The sequence below is a fragment of the Amphiprion ocellaris genome, chromosome 3 (genome assembly GCF_022539595.1).
Source record: "Amphiprion ocellaris isolate individual 3 ecotype Okinawa chromosome 3, ASM2253959v1, whole genome shotgun sequence".
In the NCBI taxonomy this organism is placed as follows: domain Eukaryota; kingdom Metazoa; phylum Chordata; class Actinopteri; family Pomacentridae; genus Amphiprion; species Amphiprion ocellaris.
Genome location: NC_072768.1, coordinates 12396003 through 12416555, shown reverse-complemented (window position 1 = coordinate 12416555; position 20553 = coordinate 12396003). Strand labels below are relative to the sequence as shown.

General features: G+C 39.9%; 2 protein-coding genes across 2 annotated transcripts; both read left to right on the top strand.

Annotated features, from left to right (window-relative positions):
* Positions 1-401: 401 nt before the first annotated feature.
* usp3 (ubiquitin specific peptidase 3) lies at positions 402-12770 on the top strand. The gene is made up of 15 exons (XM_023298026.3): positions 402-1033; positions 1297-1357; positions 2203-2340; positions 2423-2506; positions 2774-2855; positions 3160-3239; positions 5188-5301; positions 5571-5684; positions 5866-6015; positions 6414-6520; positions 6818-6898; positions 7002-7120; positions 7211-7324; positions 10867-10934; positions 11588-12770. Exons 1-15 carry the CDS (start codon positions 943-945, stop codon positions 12054-12056), a joined length of 1872 nt encoding a protein of 623 aa, XP_023153794.2. The 5' UTR covers positions 402-942; the 3' UTR covers positions 12057-12770.
* A 2370-nt stretch (positions 12771-15140) lies between these two features.
* Positions 15141-20036, top strand: fbxl22 (F-box and leucine-rich repeat protein 22). Its single transcript, XM_023298022.3, has 2 exons — positions 15141-16089; positions 19385-20036. Exons 1-2 carry the CDS (start codon positions 15518-15520, stop codon positions 19731-19733), a joined length of 921 nt encoding a protein of 306 aa, XP_023153790.3. The 5' UTR covers positions 15141-15517; the 3' UTR covers positions 19734-20036.
* Positions 20037-20553: the final 517 nt, after the last annotated feature.

Here is a 20553-nt window from a genome sequence, read left to right as displayed (position 1 = left end):
AAAAAAAGCTTGATTCCTAATTGGCACTGATCTGTTAGAGTGATCTGGATGAGAAGCAAAAGTGCAATTCAAACCGTCAGTTGTCAGTCAGTGGGGAGTATCTTTAGGTATCAGTACGAAATGATTTCCAGAGTTTGAGCTGTAAAGTAAACACATTACCGGTCAGTTATAATCTATTGATCTTTCCATTTGCAGTTCGTCTGCTCCAGAACGCACATTTAAGCAATTAACATCAGTGTGACAGACAGCAAATTTACAAGGAAAAATCTTAAAGGCTGTTTGAGGCACTTTCTCAGTGACAGCTCACCACCACGACCTGCTGTTGGTAGTAGGGAGGAAGCGGCAGCAACCCAACTGCGCATGCGTGACGGCGATCAACTTCCAAACAAGACTCTCAATATGACTTAATTTGGTAAAATACACGCGCCTCCAAATGTCAGTGAATATAAATACAATAGAAGGGGATGCTGACTCAGGTATATACGGGTAATGCCGGGCAGTTTGAGCGATGAAGGAAGCAGTAAAGAGTTTCTCCGAGCAGCTTTTTCATCTTTGTGTTGGCAAACGGCCGAGCCGGCAGACACTGCGTCACTTCCTCAAGTTATTTCCATTTGTTTGTGGCGAGCGCGAGCAGATATCTGGTAGCTTCTCCACCAAAGACAACCTTAGTGTTTTATCCTGCAGCATGTCAGCCTGGAAACGGCACTGCTTCTGTTTTATCTGCGCTGTTTCACTGTGAAATGATGAAATCTGCATAGAAGCTACCAAACGTGGCGGCGTTAGCAAAGACAGGAAAAACGTGCGACCAGAAGTAGTTGGTCAGCTAGCGTTAGCTAGCTAGTTTGGGTTAATTGGCTAACTATTGTTAGCCGCCCGGGTCCTGGTACTGCTGGTGTTGGAGTGTTGGCTATCGTTGGCTGACTCACTCACGACTGTAAGCTGATGGAGTGCCCTCATCTGATCTCAAACGTAAGCTGTGCCAGCGATTCCTCCAGGTTCCCTAACGGTACTCCGTCCTCCTGGTGTTGCAACGGTGAGAGAAGTGTCTTATGTCCCTTTCTTTCTTCTCTTACTAAAATTAACTTCAATGTTGACAAGGGTTACAGCTATGTGTGTGATATTTTTGGATCCCAGCCTTTGATTACCTGTTTGTGTCAGTTCGGTAGATACTGTTGCTAGAAGTCAACACAGCAGCTATGACAAGGGCTAATCACAATTCACGTACTGTAGAGCTGTGACCAAAACAAATCACTGCAACACATTGCTTCATTAATCAAGGTCATGTTTTATTTATAGTTTGCAGGTCCAATAAAAGTCCATGGATTTGCCTTACCTGTCTGATGGTCCATTGTGGACGGTAAGCTGGTGTAGCAATCATTTTGCTTTTAATGAGTCTTTTGACATTAGGGCCAATAAGTTTATGACTGCAACCACATAAGTGCAGTTTTACGTAAACAAAGGTTCATCTTCTGCAGAAATCAATCAAGTCAGCAGAATACATGTTAAGCGTTTGTGCAGAGCTGTGACTACATGAGGTTGGATATGACTGGCTGGCACTTGTGTCTTTTTCTTTTGCACTATAGTTTCATTTATTTTTGACAAATATTTTAATAACATTGTGGGTCACTCAGGAAAACCTACTGATGCTTTGGAATTGCCTACTCAACACGATAGTAGAGTAAAAATGCATATTTTCTTGCTTATAGGCTTCTTTTTATATGGCACTCAAAAGCACATTGTGTATAGAATTTTAAAACAATGTGAATATAAACAGAGACAAATGCAACTGATGAAAAACCTTTTGTGATGTATGTCCTTTAAATCAAGTAAGATTTGGAAACCACTCATGGTACAATAGGTTACTTCCAAAATGTGATGTGGAAGCTAGAAGACTGTATTGCACATATGTCTAGGAAGAAGAACTTTTGAAACAAGAAATGTTTACATACTCCTTGACTTTAAAATACTAAATGAGAGAGGAGGCGTAAGAATTTCTCATCAGATCATGAAATGGTTTTTGATTCAATAAAACATTTTAGACGAATACAAAGTACATTTATATATCTTTCAAAATACCTGGATCTATGTCTTTGATAACATTTCTTAGCCTACCTTAAGCTATTGCCTGATACTGTTTATACTGGATTATATTCAGATGGTTTTAAATTGCTGTGTATTTTAAACTAATCTCTTTCTCTACAGATATGTCAATGGACATGCAAAGAAACACTTTGAAGAGAGCCAAGTTGTTGGCATTAGTCAAAGGAAAGGTGAGAAACAAGAGAAAGAGAAATCCCATCATTCTGTCTGCATGGACTGCAGCAACTTCAGCATATTTTGGTGAGTTTCCTTCATGACCAAATTATTTAATAAGTGTATTCTTTCAAATATGTAGGTGTTTTGACTAATATAAATTTTATAGTTACAGATGTGATGACTTTGTGGTCAATGACACCAAACTTGGACAGGTGCAGAAGGTTAGGGAACACCTTCAAAGTTTAGAAAAGTAAGTACTGGTTTCAACAACAAAGCCTTCATGTGTGTTTTTTGTCTCATAGTTTTAGTCTGTTATTTTTGCATTTGACAATGATGTACGTAAGAATAATTAAAATGGGGAATCAGTTTTGATATTTTGACAGTGGTCTGGTGAAAAGATAAGCCAAGACATATCTGGAAAAAAGTTTCCTAATTAGGAAGAGGCAAATGAAAGATGTATCACAACATTGCTCAATGAATAAAAAGCATCCAAATAAATAGTTTTGTCCTTTTACAGTTCAGCACTCATGGGTGACAGACAGAGAAAAAGAAAACTTCAGGAAAGCCCAGCTCCAGACAACAAATTGTTGAAAGACAATGTAAGTAATGCTTGAAAACCGACTTTGTATTTAGTTTTTTTGTAAGATACAGTTAGTCCAAAATTGGACCACAGCACAAAAGGCTGCACTACTCTTTAAAAGTTGGTCAAATTTTCCTTTTACAAGTCTGTATTCTTTCTGTGGCACCAGGCTTCAATTAAATGAGTCACAGCTAGCATTTATAGAGCTTTACACTGAGTGACTGTCACGATAACATTAAATGTAGTTTGTCACGCTTTTTCCATACAATGTTGAATAAATATACATATCTGCATGTCTTTACGCAATCATTTGTCTCTATCAGGATGGGGTGGCTTTAGGTGCTACAGGCCTGCGGAACTTGGGCAACACATGCTTCATGAACGCTATTCTTCAGTCCCTCAGGTAAGGCTCTGCTCTGACGAGGAGGTATATGGGTGGTAAACTGAGTATGCAGCAGGATTCAGTAGCTCTGCCCCTGTACACCCAGGGCCCCACGACCAGTCATCCTTTATTAATATAGTCTGGGGCACAGCAGGGGGATTACTGCTTGGAAACAAGACACAGTCAAAGGCCAGGTTTCCCAGCTAGCACTCATTTTGCTTCACGGCTAAAGGATTATACTGGTGTGTTTTACGTAACATACCATGGTATTTAAAAAAAATAATAATAATTTCAGTCTGTGTAGGCAATTAAAAGTTTTCTTTAGTTTAAGTATGTCTTTGAAATTCATTTGTAGAGACATATATAGTTTAGAGGAACCAAATTACTTCTGTGACTTTTTGCCTTTGTTGTATTATATTTTCTTTACCTAGCAACCTAGACTGCCCCATTGATGTAGATAAATAAGTATTGCGATACAATTATAATATAAGTTCCAACTATAGTGTTACTGTGTTTTTGCCTCTGTAAAAATGCTGTTTTAAAGCATAGGCACACTGTAATGTGTATTTGTCTTTAGTTCTACAAAGTTGCTCCTACTTCAAAGGCCTAAAGTTTGGATGTACTTTTAGTTTCCAACCACATCTCTAGAACAGTGAAATACACATTTTTAATCAAATCAATCAAATTTTCATTTCATGTGGCAATAAATAACCCTCTGAACCCCGAACAATTTCTGGGCACTTGTTGGTCCTGTCACATTTTTCAAACTGTATGCAATTTTTTTACTGCAATATAAAGTCTTGCACCTCTTTGGAAACAAGACAACTATGACTAGGAGTAAAAAAATATTTACTATGCAGTATAACAATTATATTGCCATAAATCGTTAAAGAATAAACAGCAATTAAATTTCATTGATTATTTATTTTACAAATAATGAAAAAAAAAAAGAATCAGTATGTACTGGTGTTCTACATATTTTACACCTTAATGGCTTTAAGTATTACTTGTGCCAAGTACTGGCCGTTCATGGTGTCCATGTCCACAGGGGTACACGTGATGTAGATTTAGTCATCCACCCATGACCAGGCAGACCGTCTGCATGCAGCTCAAAATGTGTGACCGCGCAAACTGTCCAAACAATGGGTGTTAAAAACAAATGTTTGGCATGAGGAGAGATAGTACGAGGAGAGTTTTGGCTATCCATTCTGTTCTAATTCATCATTAACAGAGTTATACTTGAAGTGCTTTGGAGACGCTTTGATTTAGACATGCTTCCATCGACAAACCCAAAAAACAGTCCTCAGTCCTCACTTCTCCAGAAATCATCTTCTGTGTCTGTCCACTGTACTATATCTCAGGAACAATGACTGATACGGTGCCACAGTGTAATTTCCTTGTGTGTTTTTCTGTCTTTAATATGAGGGGACATGCAACCAGTCTGTTGTAGTATGAACAGAGCCACGTCCACAGTCTGCTTATTGACCTGTGCACAAAGACGCAGAAAGCATGAATAGGCCATTACATTTTTTCTCTGTTTCCACACTTGTCTCCTCTCTGCTCTGTGTGAACACAGCGTGTAGTTCAGTCAAATACTGCTTGAATTTTTGTTATGCGATTGTTGGTCGCAGTTGAATCAATAGGTTTTAATGGCTGCAGGGCCAGGATTAAATTTTAGTTTAGATTTTTTTTTTTGTGCATTTTTAGATGAACATGTGATTTTTACAAGTGATTTTGATGAATGGTCATGAGTTTAAACTTAGACTTGATAAAATTTTCAAATGGAGTAATACATCACAGTTGTCTACATTGAGTACTGCCAGTTATGACTTTTTTTTTTTTTTTTTTTTTTTTTTTACAGTTTTTGGCTGTAATTAATGGTGTGATTTTGATGATTTAAAAAAAATTGCATGTCAGGTATGAGACATGTTCTCACAAACTGTGGGGGATTTTTGTTTTGTTTTGACAGCAACATCGAGCAGTTCAGCTGTTACTTTAAGGAGCTGCCTGCAGTGGCTCTACGCAGTGGTAAGACGGCAGGAAGAAGGATGTACCACACCCGCAGCCAAGGGGACAACAGTGTGTAAGGTCCTCTTCTGGAGGAGGGTGGATTTATGGGCATTACTTTGACATTCATTTCAGCAAGTATAAAATTGACAGATAAGTTATTTGTGAGTGATCACAAAGGTAACCTCAGAAGTCGCATGATGCATGTAACAGCAGTGACTACATTTATCCTGCTGCTAAAAAATTTACATTTTTTTCTCTTCATCCAGAAGGATATTAAATAGGCTTTATTTGTTGAATGTGCTAGATGGCAGCATGGTAACAAGGTTGCTTTATTTTAAACAGCTCTTTGGTGGAGGAGTTCAGGAAAACTCTTTGTTCCCTGTGGCAAGGAAGCCAGACTGCCTTCAGTCCAGATTCCTTATTTTATGCCATATGGAAAATCATGCCAAGTTTCAGGTACACCAATAAACTACAAATAATGAACAGTACACTGTTTTATTTCTTTGTTCTGTTGATGTGCTTAAGTGTAAAATATTGTAGTCAAGATTTTGTGAAAGGTGCAATATGCATAAAGACTGAAGTAACCTACTGTGAGTTATTATGGAAATGTAATTCAAAGCTGTGTTTGTGTGTACAGAGGCTATCAGCAGCAGGATGCCCATGAATTCATGCGTTACCTGCTAGACCACCTCCACAGGGAGCTTCAATACAGCCGCAACGGGGCGTCTCATCCAGTCTCACCTCAGGATGGAGTCAGACTCTCCACCACAGAGGGAAAATGCTGCATGTGAGTCCATTTAACCTCACAGTGATTTTGTTTTTGCTGTTGTTTGTATAGGTGTTGTCAGCTGTTTCGCAATCAATTTTATATTGACAAAGTAGATGCATTTAGCACTGCCGCAGTAGTGTGGCATGACCTGGCTTATAAAAGTGTCGATTTTTTTTTTCATTGGTCCAGTAGCCGGTTGCCAATATGGGCAATGCCTGTTGAATATTTCCTCTTATTTTCTTGTTATTTTATCATGCAAAATCCGATGGGTTTTTACATACTGGTTTGCTTATGCATTTATTAAATGCAAAATATTTAAATGTATGCACATTAATTGAATAGTACTGTCTTTTTAGCTTTCTGTATGCACATTTATTAGTAAAACTGCTTTATATCTCTTGATTTATTTTTTACAGAAATGGGACTGCCAGTGTTGTGACATCTATTTTTGGTGGGATACTTCAGAATGAAGTCAACTGCCTGATATGTGGGACAGAATCCCGGAAATTTGATCCATTTCTTGGTAAGGCAACAGCTGTTAAAAAATACCAAACAAAGAAATGTGAATTGTCAAAACCACGTCCACTTCAAACCTGCTTCTCGCCATTGGTGTTGCGTCACATAGCAAAGTTCATAAAGGAATGTTAACGCAAAGGTAACACAAATGTGTTTTCAGTAACAAGACAAAGCAGATTTTTGATTGTTGCTCTGTATCATAAGGTAAAATATGTAAAGCATTTTACTTGGGTACATACATAAAACATGATACAGCCTGATGATGTACGATATTAGAATTTTTTTTTCTGTGCTTTTTACTCAGACCTGTCTTTGGACATTCCTAGTCAGTTTAGACAAAAGAGAAGCAAGGACCAGGAACCAGGGCCAACATGCACCTTACGTGGTAGGTTTTCTACTGTCAAAAGTATTTCTATGCTTCCTTTTTTTGGCAGTATTTCTGAATTTCACAAGAGCATTTTACACTTATTTAATCTATCCTGTCTTAGATTGCTTGCGTAGCTTCACTGACCTGGAAGAACTTGATGAAACAGAGCTGTACTATTGCCACAAGTGCAAAAAGAGACAGAAATCAACTAAGAAGTTCTGGATCCAGAAGCTGCCAAAGGTATAAGACTGAAATTCCTGCTTCTTTTATCACAGTTTACTAATTTTACAGTTCATTTTGTTATAACTGAAATTTTATTTCCAATTGCAGGTTTTGTGTCTGCACCTAAAACGATTTCACTGGACGGCCTTTTTGAGAAACAAGGTGGATACGTATGTTGAGTTTCCACTGAAAGGCCTGGACATGAGGGGCTACTTGCTTGAGGTAAGCTTAAGATGGAATTTTGCAAAATATTTCTCAAACCATTATATTCCACACACAACTAATCAGTGTACAGTGTAAGTCTTTAGTTCACTGACTCTTTGACACAGACATTTAAAATTGATCTGGATATAATGATGAAAAACAAGGAAGAAAAAATGGAACATATTCCACTTTAGTCAGGAAAACCCAGGAAAAGTCATGAATTCTAGGCAACACTAGAACTAGGGATGGGCATGAATAAGATTTTAACAGTACGACTACTCTTACTAAAGCTGCTTATGGATTTGGTACTTCCGCTTTTATGTTTTTTTTTTTGTTAAAACAATGTAACAAAATTCAAATTGCTTTCTTTCTGTTATTTAATTTTCCTTCTTTCACTCTTTTAGTGAAAAATTCAACGCAGGACATTTTCCTTGACTATATTTTCACTGTGTTGTTTTAGTAGTTTTACTTAGGTAATAAGTTTTGAATACTTATACTACTTTCAGCATTGACTCTAGGTTAGAGAAAGGGTTAAATTAAAGCAAGACAGAATTTTCCAGCAAACTCTAAATAACCAAATCTCCCTGTTAAGATTGAATTTGACTCCCCCATAGTTAAACAATAAGCAGTTACTTTTGATCGTTACTTATGGTCGTATAATTTAGTTAACTCAATGTGAGGGCTCTAAGCTGCCAGCATACATTACATACTTTCTGAACTACAAGCCAGGCAGTCAAAAAACTGAATTTCTCTGCTTGTGTGCTGGATGTTTTGCCAGATCGACAGTGTTTCCACTCTTACATTTAAAAGATTTTGCACTGTGGCAACAAGCATTGTCAGCATCAACTCTAGTGAAGTAGTCATGATTTTTCACGTTACTCTCTCCACAATTGTCACTGAGAGCATGGTGTTTGTGTAGTGTAAGGTACTGCAGCATAGGACAGAGAGAGCTGCCCCTCGAACACAAAGGGAGAGCTCTCTTGCAAAAGGCGTCATAGTCGGACTTGGTGTGATCAAATGTGCAAGATGACATTAATGTAGCAATAATAGTAATAATAGAAATCATTTTTGTAATTTGTCCATTACAGAGAGCAGAGCTGATAATGACAGAGCTTAGCAATCCTCCAGTCTGTAATATTTTAACCCCAGTGCCCATAGTACCAGGTTATGGTATCCATCTCCTAAAAAACACCATTGAAGGGAAATAAATTCCCTCACAAATATTCCTCCTATTCTATCCAGCCACTTGTAGGAAAGATTCTAAGAGGAAAAGAAGTGGTCATTGTGGAAAAATGACTATTACTTAAGTTGAACTTGTAGGAAGCATAACAATACGGCCCCGTATAAATCAAGTATACTTATGTCATATTGAAACCTTTGTAATAAAGGGTATGGTTTGGTAACATTAAAAGAAGGTTGGACGATGGAAAGCTCTTAAACAAAATGCTACGCAACTGCTATGATATAGCATGTGAAATGTGATAATGATCTATGTAATGACTGCATTGTAAGTTGGTCACAAACAGAGCAGCCACTGACAGTGTGACTTTTTGAAAAGAAAACATGGTAGGTCGTTTCATATGCAAAAATGACAAATGCTCCTTTAAAAACTCATAGTTTTGTCAGACTGAATTTTACATCTAGACATTTGCCCGATGATTGAAGCCTCACAGTTGGAAAAACATGTTTTGCTTGTTGCCGTTATCCTCCATGTGGCTACATTTGGAAAATGGTGATTGTTGTGTAATTGAATTGTGTATACACACTAATGATTAATGATTGTAAAGTACCAAATATATATGTTAAATTAATGAGTAACAGTAATGGACAGGCCTGTGTTCTTGCACCACCATCTGTATCAAATGTATTATTCATTATTTGTATCACTGGATGGCACCTGCATTTATGGATCAGCCAGTTATGTTGGAGGCCCTGTTTTTATGACTTTGAAAGATGCTGTGAGTCCTTCCTGGTCACAAACTACGTTGTGTTGCTTTGGTAACCCATTCTTTTGAACATAGCGGTTGCTATTATTCTGCTTTAAGGAGGAAAAGGCTCTGGATTGTTTGTATTTTTTTAAACCAATCACAGTTGTCGTGAGCGGAGCCAAGCTAAAGATGTGGCTTCTGTGCTTTCTCAAAATAGCGATGGGTAGAATTGTTGTGGTGAAACATTTGCATGTAGGAAGATGAGAAGTGTACTTGAAATGGATAATTCACCGCAAAAGCCTTGCAGGGCTGCTCGCTGCACGATCCAAATCCTCAGCAAAACGTCAGTTTTTCACCGTGGTAGGTTGCTGCTCGAACGTTGTTTTAGTGAAGAAAACAGTGACACGCACATAGTTGAAGGACGGATTAAACCGACTGAAACGATCGGTGGCTTATACCTGTGTCCTACATCCAGTGAGTCAGACTACAGACTAGAGGTCGACAAATATGCTGTTTTTTGTTTTCTTTTTTATGGACCAGATCCAATTAATGTTTAACCATGAGACCAATTTTTAGAAGTGAAATACATTTTTAGTAAAAGAGAAAATCTTGATGACAAATTTTGGCTTCAAAACCAAACGTCGTTGAAATGCCTTTATGTTTTAGTGTCATGTAATTTGAAAAAAAGACTTCTTTTTTTTTGATAGGCTGTTGCTTATGATGTGTTAACCAGTCAGATAGTGCTGTTGGTTGGACAGAGTTACCACAGATGGATAAAGACAGCTGCGTCAGAGCCGAAGTAGTGCATTATTAGATAGATTTATTTTAGTGGGAATCTGTTAACAACAAAAAAAGACACATAATTGGAAAATTCAGAATATCACATGATCACTGTGTAGAGCATCTGCTTGATCTTCAGGGTGGCAGCAGGCTTGTACTCAACATTAACTGCATTTGATTAGAACTTTGTATAAAAACGTAGAATGCACTGTACTTCGGTCATTCTGTTACAAAATGTAGTTATAAAGACTCTGAAGGAGTAGAAGCTCCAGGGGGCGCTATTCTACAGCGAGTCTGTGGTCTGACAGACTTGATGTGATGTAGGTTTTATAAACGCTGAAATTTCACTTCGGTTTATTCAATAAATTTTGTTACCTTTAAAGATCTTCTTCAAACTAATTTTAAGATGTTGGATATTTTCCGACCACAAGTGATACACATATATCATTCATTTCAGAGGTTTAATTACTAAATTTGACTAATATTTCTGTGTATTTTCACTGGAGAACAGTGTGTATTTTAAGCTTTAATGTGAGCACATGGAAGCTCTTACTCCAGCAGATTAGTTTGAAACTGAACAAGCATTGCTCTCTCTGGTGGTAAAATATATATCTGAAATGATAAGTCACAGTTTATGTGCAGGAGTATAAAGGAAGTTTAATAACATGCCTCTTGCACCATCCAGGTATTTTGTCGTTAAACTTTTTTTGACTTTATGTGTCCGACAGTCCTAAAGTAAGACGTCTGGCTTGCGTGCACATCAGCATGCAGTAAATCTTGGGAAACGATCATGTGGGTGCAATTAAAAGCCCAGATCGTCCTCCAGAAAGTTCTCCTCTTTTATGTTTGCAGCCAGAGAACTCCTTTCCGGGGAGTTGCCTGTACGACCTTGCTGCTGTGGTGGTGCATCATGGATCTGGGTGAGTCGATGTTTTGCATATTTCAGGCTTGACTTCATGATTTATTTCACTCCACATATGTCAACAAAGCTGAGGTAATTTCCTTACCGGAGAAGTATCCTAGTTTAAGCATACAAGTAGGAAAGGTTTAATTGATATTCATTGCCTCTAGGTTTAAGTTTAATCTCTTAAGTATAACCCAGTGATTCAACAAGCATTTCCTGCAGCTTCATGTTGTAGCTGTTTGATATGACTTGTCTGAGGTTAGTAGAGGTTTTTCCACAATTAGGGCATGAAATTAAGACTCAACCGTAGATCTATACATTATCATCTGCCAGCCAGCTTTGCCTACAGTAGTAGACTGCCAATCACCCAGTCACTGCATAAACAATTCAGAGCCAATTTTGTCAAAAGGCCTAGTGGACAGCTGCAGTTTAAAAATTCATGTAGACACTAAATGCTGAAAGGCATTAGGCTGGGGGTCCTTGAAAGTGCACTGAGATATGGCAAGAACTAGAGTGCTGCTGTCTTATCTTTGGCCTCTATGTGGCAGTGTTGCACTGCTGCTGTGTTGTTAGGCTGAGTGTGTCCCTATTGGCTCAGAAGCAATAAATGAAGTCTTGTATTGAGCCAGGCAGCAGAACATGATCTACTGTATGTGTCTGTGTTCGCAGGGTTGGATCAGGGCATTATACAGCATATGGCAGCCATGAGGGCCGTTGGTACCACTTCAATGACAGCACAGTGACTCTGACCAATGAGGACACAGTGAGGAAGGCCAAGGCCTACATCCTCTTCTACGTGGAGAGAACTGGTCAGGTGGCCTCAGACAAGATTGCCACAAGTAAGCCTGCTGTGGACACGGCAGCCGTGGACAGTGTTTCTTCAGAAACAGTTTCTCAGGGTAAGGTTGCAGCAGACACAGCAGCCACAGACATGGTTTTGATGGATGTTGCAGCCACACACATGAATATCCTGGACGAGAAAGCCCAAGATAATTGTATCCTGGAAGATGTGAGCAAAGACATGGCTGCAGTGGATGAGGCCGACGCAGTGTCAGAGAAAGCTGCGACAGATATGGATACCTCAGAAAAGGATGCAGCAGAGGAAGCTTGCCAAGCTGTGCAAACTGTTGCACAATGATTCTGTGAGATTTCACTGCCTCAGACCAGCTCGTCACTCCATTTTGTATTCACCTCAGTCACGTCACAATGCTTGATTATGATAGTTAATTTTCACATGTAATGTCTCTGCATCGCTCTTGTGTTTATGAACTGCTTGAAAATGTCATGTACAACTTGCTGCTTAATTTTTTTTGTTTAGTGTGACTTTTTGCATTTATTTGCTTGATGTATTCCTCAGTTGAGGTAGACTTCTCTGTATGTAATAGATTCCAAAGGTGATCGTTTAAAGTAATGAGGTAAAGCTTTAGCCTTGGAAAACCTCAGTTGGTCCAATGTTTAGCCTGATTAGACTGATGAGATTTGTGTCAAGACACTGTGTCATTGTAACAATATTTGGCATTTCTATTGTTTTTAAAGTGTCTAATTTTGTATTTGCCACCTCTTAAGAACCATGCAGTTCTGTTTTCCAGTTATTAAAGGATATTTTAGGATTTAGAATGCAATGCATTTGACTGACAATTGCTCATTAGGGCTTTAGAACATTCTTTTAATCTCTTGACCAGAACTGATGTAAATGAAGTGATCATTCTCAAATAGTTTTTGTGTATGGGTGCTCAAGTGTCATTGAACATGTTGTGTTAATCTGAAATGGGCAAACACGGGACCTAATGAAATTCTCTTTTGTGTGTATCAGGTGCCGTGAATATGACAGAATACAGTGAGTAATATTTTATTCAGATGTGTATTGTAATGCTTTAATCAGCTCTGAACCTCGCTGCTTTTGTAATGAGCCAGCGCATCTATTATTCTAACCAGACAGCCTGTAGCGGTTAAAACTAGATGGCAAGACAAGGTTGTTTCTCTCTGCCATCACTGTTGCAAGCTGCTAAAATCTTTTTATCCACTAGGTGCTAATGCCTTGTTGTGGTAATCTTTTAAACTGCAAAATCTCCAATTATTTAATTACCAAAGTCTGAGGAACAAACCCTTGAATCATCTCACTACACTGTCTGCTGAGGAAAGACAGTCCAGTCGGGCAAAAAAAAACAAAAAAAACTCTTTCCTTTGCACAAGGAAGCTGTGCAGGACATTTTCCACCATATTTTTTTCCATGTTCTATGGTGCACTTAATCAATTAGTCAGGGAAATTAATCAACAGATGGAGTTGCAGCTCAGGATACAAATCTTGAAGAAAATCTCTTGCTACAATTCTATCATTATTTACTGCATAATGGCTTTTTATGAGCTAACGTCTTTACGGTTATGGTGAATTTTAAATATATGAACTATGTACACATTGTTCGCATATATGTATTTTATTGTCATTTAATGTTTTTGTAACAACATGCACACCAGAACGCACACCGTGTACGTTCCTAATAGAAATGTCCCGACACCCTTATTATGGCTTGTAACGGTAAACAGCCTTTTAAATGTGCGAGTACAACTTTAGAGGAGAGTGCACATTTTAAGCAAGCCTTTTTTGTTGTTGTTTTTCCTCTTCCCTTCGGCAAAGATCTCCACACACACACACACACACACACACACACACACACACACACACACACACACACACACACACACACAAAGAGCTCCCCACAGGACACGTGCCAGCCAATAAACCCTCTCTCTCTGGCAGGAACAAGCACTCCTATATCCTGAGGAACAGCTGCTCTTCATCGCCTCCTCACAGGTGGCTGTGAATTTGCTACTCTGTCCCCATTAATGACACAAGTGGCCTCTTTTCCCCTCTGTCTTTCGCTCTCGGAGGCTAGATCACAGCTGCTAATAATAAGCTCACATTGCATTGTATTTGTTGGAACCGATCTGCTCTGGTTGGTGGCTGGTTAAGGACGTCATGACACACTGAGTCATAGTACAGAATGTCACCAGCTTCCCAACAGTGGCATTTCCCCATCTCCTGCATTTGTTTTTAGAGATTGATGATAACCTGTGGAACAGGACATAACTGGGCAAAGTAGTGTTGAGTGATGACATAGATATAGTGGTATTTTGCCGTTTGACATCACGGCACACTCTGTACGCTGAAGTTGAGCAACCAGACTGAGTCATAATGTGTTCTGTAGGCAAAGCCCTACATCGCAGTGTTTGTGCTCGTGACTTTCACTCACGTGAAGGGCTTGGCAGGTTAAGGTTGTGACGTTATTTGCCGTGGTAATTATCTTGGGTACGATACATGGAAACTCTCAGGTCAATAAGTAGGTCACTGAAGTTGTGTTGTGAAGCTGTCATTTAATCCACTGTAACAGGTGTCTGCAACTGTATATACCACATCTGTTAAACAATTTTTTTTTCCTTATTAGCATGTCCATGTGGTGTTTTTTTATATGCTAGATGACACATCAAGTACAAAATAATGGAATTCGATGCCATGACCCAGCATTCCCACCTTGAAACTAAAGAGTTTTATACGTAACAAATCATGTCAAACTCATCGTTATTACAAGTTGCCATTGTGTAGCGTAGAGTAGTTTTTCAGAGCAGAGTGATAGGTGAGCTGGTGTGCTGAGCTGCAGTGAGGGGTGAATGGAGATGCTGGCAGGAAGGGATTATTGTCACGGAAAAACTGCAAAATAGATCATTTTAACACAGAGAGATGAGTTTGAGAGGTTTATTCACCAACCAGAGAGGGATGTTATTGCTGGAAATGTTCACAAAGGCTAATTCAGCTCAGTTGTTCATGTTGTGTTCTGGTGCTTTTGTGATGGCTGACTGCATCATATTGAAGTTCATCCCATAATTTTTGTTCCTCCCAACATGAAATAGACAAATAAGTACTAAAGACTGAAATATGTGCCACAAGAAACTGGATCTGAATCCCAGCTGAATAAACCACTATTTTAAATTTCAAAATATTACATTCATTTTCAAGTTTATTTGAAAACTGTTTTATTCTAATAAGTTCAAATTCTAGTTACGAGATTCTGATTCAGATTTGTATTGCGATTCCAATTCAAATTATGAGATTCAAAAGTCAGATTTTTATTACAGTTCAAACTGAGCAATTCCAATAGAAATCATTTAAAGTGCATATTTCTAAAGATCCCCTCAAATCATTTTTCGAACATCTCTGCTTCAAATTATAATTTGCTTCTTGTACGGCTTTCTTACAAAAAAAGGAAAAAGCCACTAAAGCTGGAATTACATCCACCCGTACGCCCTCATTGAAAAATAATGAATGTGGAACTGCCTTCTAGTGTGGAACTGCACATACATCATTCTGCACAGCGAAGGTCAAGCATCCAAGTGAAATAATAATAATACAAAACACGTTTTTGATTGGATGGAGGCTTTAAGTCTCGGCAAAATGGAAAATTGCAGCGAGGGATGCTTTTATAAACGGTGGAGGTGTTTCTCTTCCTTGTGTCTGTCGGTGTGTATCTGTATCTCAGAACTAGGCCAGAGCAGTGTAAACATCTGGCTCACTCAAGTGCTTGCTGCCTGTTGAGTCCATGACAGATGGAAAGGGAGCGTATGGCTCAAACACTTCCATCTTTGACCGTGCCGCAGTTGTCTTCCCAAAATAGCCTGCACTCCACGGCCTTATATGTGCAGGCCTTCAGCGTGTGCCTGAGGGGGCATCATGTATCTAGGCCACACAATGCAGGCTGGGGGCTCATTGTTGCTGCCTACCAGCAGGCCTATCACCGCCCCGGGGACCAGGCCTCTCTTTACGTCTCGGGACAGCTCAGCATGCATCTCACTCAGCTCAACCGTGAGTGTCTCCTCCACCTTTTCTCCTTCCTGGACAAGGACAGCCGCAGGAGTTTGTCCCTCACCTGTCATCAGCTGCGCGAGGTCTTCCTGGACCCCTGCCTCTGGAATCTACTGCACTTCAGCTCCCCATGTCAGCTGAGAAAGGACAACTTTGTGCTGGGACCCTCACTGCGTTACCTGACTATATGCTGGCATTCCAGCAGGGTCCTGCAAGTGTGCAACATCGAGGACTGGTTGAAGACCTCGTTTCAGAGGGACATCTGCAGTAAACATGAAAGCCTTGTCAGCTCTTTTCTGGCTCATGTCTGTCACATGTGAGTGTTTGCGTGCAGTTCTCCCCTTCTTTGTTGTGTTTTTTGGAATAACAACCGATAAAGGACTTCTTTATGACGAGTGATGAAACAGACCAGATGATGGTGGACAAAACAGCACTTTATAATACAATACAACCTGAAGCAGTGGATTTTTGGCTTGTGAGACCATAAACAGAAAAGTCTAGAACTAGCATCTCTCTGGAACAACAGTGGCGTTTGTCTATGTTTTCATTCACAGAAATTTTGTCATAAAAACATCCTCTTCTGGTCAGATATGTCTTGAGGATGATCACACGATTTTGGGGGGGTTTCACACCCACAACAGGGAACAAAATGGTTTTCATTCAGAGCCACATGGCTTAAGTCAAACTGCCATAGCTGTAGGCAGCAGAGAACAAAATCATTAGAAACAGATGCTGTATCCAGAGCTGGCTATATAGACAGAAAAATGACACATCTGTGGGACTTAAGACTGATTCTATTAACTAACATAACTGTGGTTGCATATCAAGTTATATTTATTGAATGACGTGACAGTTGGATTTGATAGGTCACTGAAATGTAGCTGTCTTGGCATGTGGCCTTCTGTGTGCGTGGCCGGCTCCACGCGAGAATCAGCCTGGAGAGGCGTAATGAGGTCTCTGGATAATTTCTTCAAGGCAGCCAGTAATAACCGTTGATGTGAGGGAGCTCGGCCACTGCAGCTTGCCGGGACCAGAGGAGGGAAAAGGGGGCCGGCTCGGTGGCGTGCCGCATGACCCTGTGAGGATTTCCTGTATTGTGAAATTTGAGAGCTGCGAGATGAGGCAAAACTAGAACCATGTACTTTGTCTGGGGCTTGGAGCTCAAAGCCCTCAAGGCACGCTCATTGCATACTGATAAACCCTCCCAAAATTGTCAAAGGCAGACGAAAGCAAGCGCACGTGACAAAGTGGGAGGGGACAGAGAGGAGCTGTGGGGGTGATAAAGAGTGATTTAGCCACAGACCCTCCCAGTCAGCTGCATACTGCAGATTTATGCAGGCAGGTGGAGCCTACAATTGGCTCTTTGTAGCTGTCAGAGCAATGAACATGTGCGTCTGTCTCTGCCTGCCTCTTCCTGGATAAGACTCCACGCAAACTCTGACGCCAAGCTCATGTCTATCTGGGTTTTTTATCTTCATGGAAAAAAACTATAAAACATAGCACGTCTTTCGGACCCTTTACGGTGCAGTTTGCAGTGTAACGCTCCCCTAAAGCCAGATGGTTACAGTAAATCAATTATCAACAACTCAGTTATGATATTCTTGAGGTCAGAGTATTAGAATTATATAACATAAATTAACATGCTATGTAGTGTGGGCTGCACAGTGGGTGGCTCAAGAAGCTCTGGCATGAGACTTTCTGAATAGTTTGATTCCAAACTTTCATATGCACCATTTGGATAAATTGATGCTTTCGCTTACAAAACGAGAACAAGCACATCTTAGGTTACTATTTAATTTGTACATTATGAATTCTGCTTACAAAGTACAGAGAATTTTACATGACAGCTGCTTTTGAAAACTTTCACTGCTGAATCCAGGAAGCAGAAGACTCCCAAAACCTATTTAGCTTGCTTGAAACAAACCATTCCAGTTAAGAGACCAAAGGAGATGAACAGTAAATGCACGTCTCAGTTCAGTTTACAGTTCACTGGATAATTTGACCGGACAAAATAACCGTTAGCAAACCAAACGGCTCATTAAAGAGATGATTACAGGTTAGCAATGTGGTGTTCTGCTTGTACTCAGCAAACACCAGAATGCTCTCTAAGCTGTTTGCTTTAATGGGAACTACATCATGTCTCAAACATAAATGGAAGTATGAAAACACTGCAGACATTTTTGAGGTTTGTGTACATATAATTAGACAGATGAATTGCACGATCGCATACTTACACTTGTGACCACTTTTGAAAAGATCATGGATTTTGCTTTTCTCTCTTTTCCGACCAGCAGGTTTTTTGCTGCTGTTAATGGAAGTTTGAAAATGTTAACGGAAATCGGTTTAGCGGATGAAATATTATCTACAGACCACCAAAAGAGGTGCTATGAGCCCCCTTTTTAATGTGCCTATAATTAGATATCGTTACATCTGTCTGTGTGTGTTCACAAGTGTGCAAATGTGAGTGAGAAAGTAAGACAGAAGACTTTGATGAGCCAAGATAAAGACAAGGTGGTTAAGTAACTAAAGCAACACAAAAGAATCTGCACCAAGTGAGGGGAAGTGGAATGAGAGGGTGGATTATGTAACAGAGGTTGATGATTTTTCTTTTCAGTCCTTTTATATTTACCTCCATTCACTTCACTGTGTGTAGTATTTTCTCTCCTGGCACACACGTAGTCATTAGAGAGCAAATGGATCTGTAAATGTCCTCTATTTTTAAATGTCAATACTGTGCAGTCACACGTTCTGATAAAGCTCATGCAACAATGCAACAGGGCACATGGATGTTCTGTGCTGTTGCATGTTCAGGGGTTACTGGGACAGTACGCTCAACACTTGCCGACAACGGGAAGATGTTTGGCTCACATGTGTTAAAGTGGTAAGATTATGTAAGTCTTTATGTAAGCTGCAGCAGCCAACATGAATGACATCCACGATCCACTGCCATCCCAGCGCCTGTCTGCTTGTTCTGTACTGCCAGCCTGCCAGTAGGCTGCAGTGCACTCCTCATGCTGCATGGGCATATGCAGCAAACACACGAGTTTCACAGCAACACTTGACATTCATTTTTAGATGCTATTTCTAAAGAAATTACCATATTAAAAAAAAGTTGTGTTGCTGGCGTACTATAATTCATCAAACATCCTGTGATTGTTCTGTTCAATAGCACTTACTCCATGTATTCACAAAAGCTTTTCAGAGAACGGAAACACATATGCCCCAGTGGGACAGCGTGTAAAGAGAAATTGGCTCGGTTTAGCCGTTTAACGGCTCTGTCGTTACAGCGATCATGTTGCTGCGTCTCAGTGGTGTTGTTTACACATTATTCATACATGGCACAGATCAGACCCTCTGATCTATATTCTTTCTTCTGTTACTTGATTCTTTGCGAGACCTGAACAGTATTCATCTGAAAAATAAGCACACACGCCAAACAGCATTGCTTATTTAAGACTTGTTCTTCTACAAACATACTAATACATCTCTTGTATAGCTGTATACCCTGAGGCGTGAGGAGGAATAATGACACAGAACAGGTGTTGTACTCATCACATGTGAGGATACCTATCCTTTGTTACTGACGTTACCGACTGCTGTCTGTACCACAGGTGTCCCAACCTGCTTTCGCTAACCCTGTCTGGCTGTGGACACATCACTGACCAGGATCTGATCTCTGTGCTGCAGAGCTGCAGAAAGCTGCGGTGCCTCCATCTAGAGAACTGCGTCCGCATCACCGACTGCAGCCTGCAGGGTGTGGTGGCTCACGGAGGCAATCTGGAGGAGGTGAAGGTGGACTTCTGCAGGAACATCACTCAGGTGGGGCTGCAGGGCTGCAGGGAGAGGAGGCCGGACATCCAGCTGAGCGCTGAGAGAAGCGCTGATATGATCCCTGACAGCAAACCTGAGGAGAAGGTGCCGCTCAGGAGGACACTGCAGAAAGTCCTGCAGTTCTCCTGAAGGACACAAACACCCACAAACGCTGGGACCACTGAGAAGAATATGTCTGTAGCTTATCATGTGAGGACTTGACTGCAATGCTTTTGCTTTGGTTTGTGTTTGTACTTAATAGAAGTGTTTTGCACCTTTTTTTTTTTTACACCATTTTATACAACACGTTTTTCTTACAAATACACAATAAGTCTTATCAAAACAATTGGTCTACTAAATAGTTTGTAATTGGTACAAATCGAAGTGATGTAATTATTGATGCAATTTTATATGTGAATTATTAATTATTAAAGGAACGAATCTTTTAGGTAATATGCCTATGTGCATTCTTCAGTGTCAGTGCTGCTCTCAGGTCTGTAAGGTTAAATATGAAGGTAAAACCAGGAGGTGGATAGCTTAGCTTATCACAAAGACTGGAAACAGGGCAGACAGCTAGCCTGATTATGAAAAAGTACCTTCTTCACTCACTGATGCACATTTTGTGTCAGATGTTTTCTGTCTGCAAAAAAAACTTAGTGACAAAATGACAATTTTATGAAGGACTTTGTGCTTCTTGACCAGGAGTAGTTCATAACATTAGTGGAGACTCGACTCCTGGAATGTTCTGCTCCCAGCCATGAAATAGCTGCCATGTCGAATTACAGATTGTCTTTTTCCCCGTGTCTTATTTACCGTCCAGATATGAGAATGTCATCAATCATCTCAGTTAATTCTACAAGAAATTGAATGAGCATTTTTCCCAAATTGTCAAGCTATTTCTTTAATAGAATTTGATAGTTTGATTAAAACGTCACACACGTCTTCCCTGGAGCAATTCTGCATGTCTTGA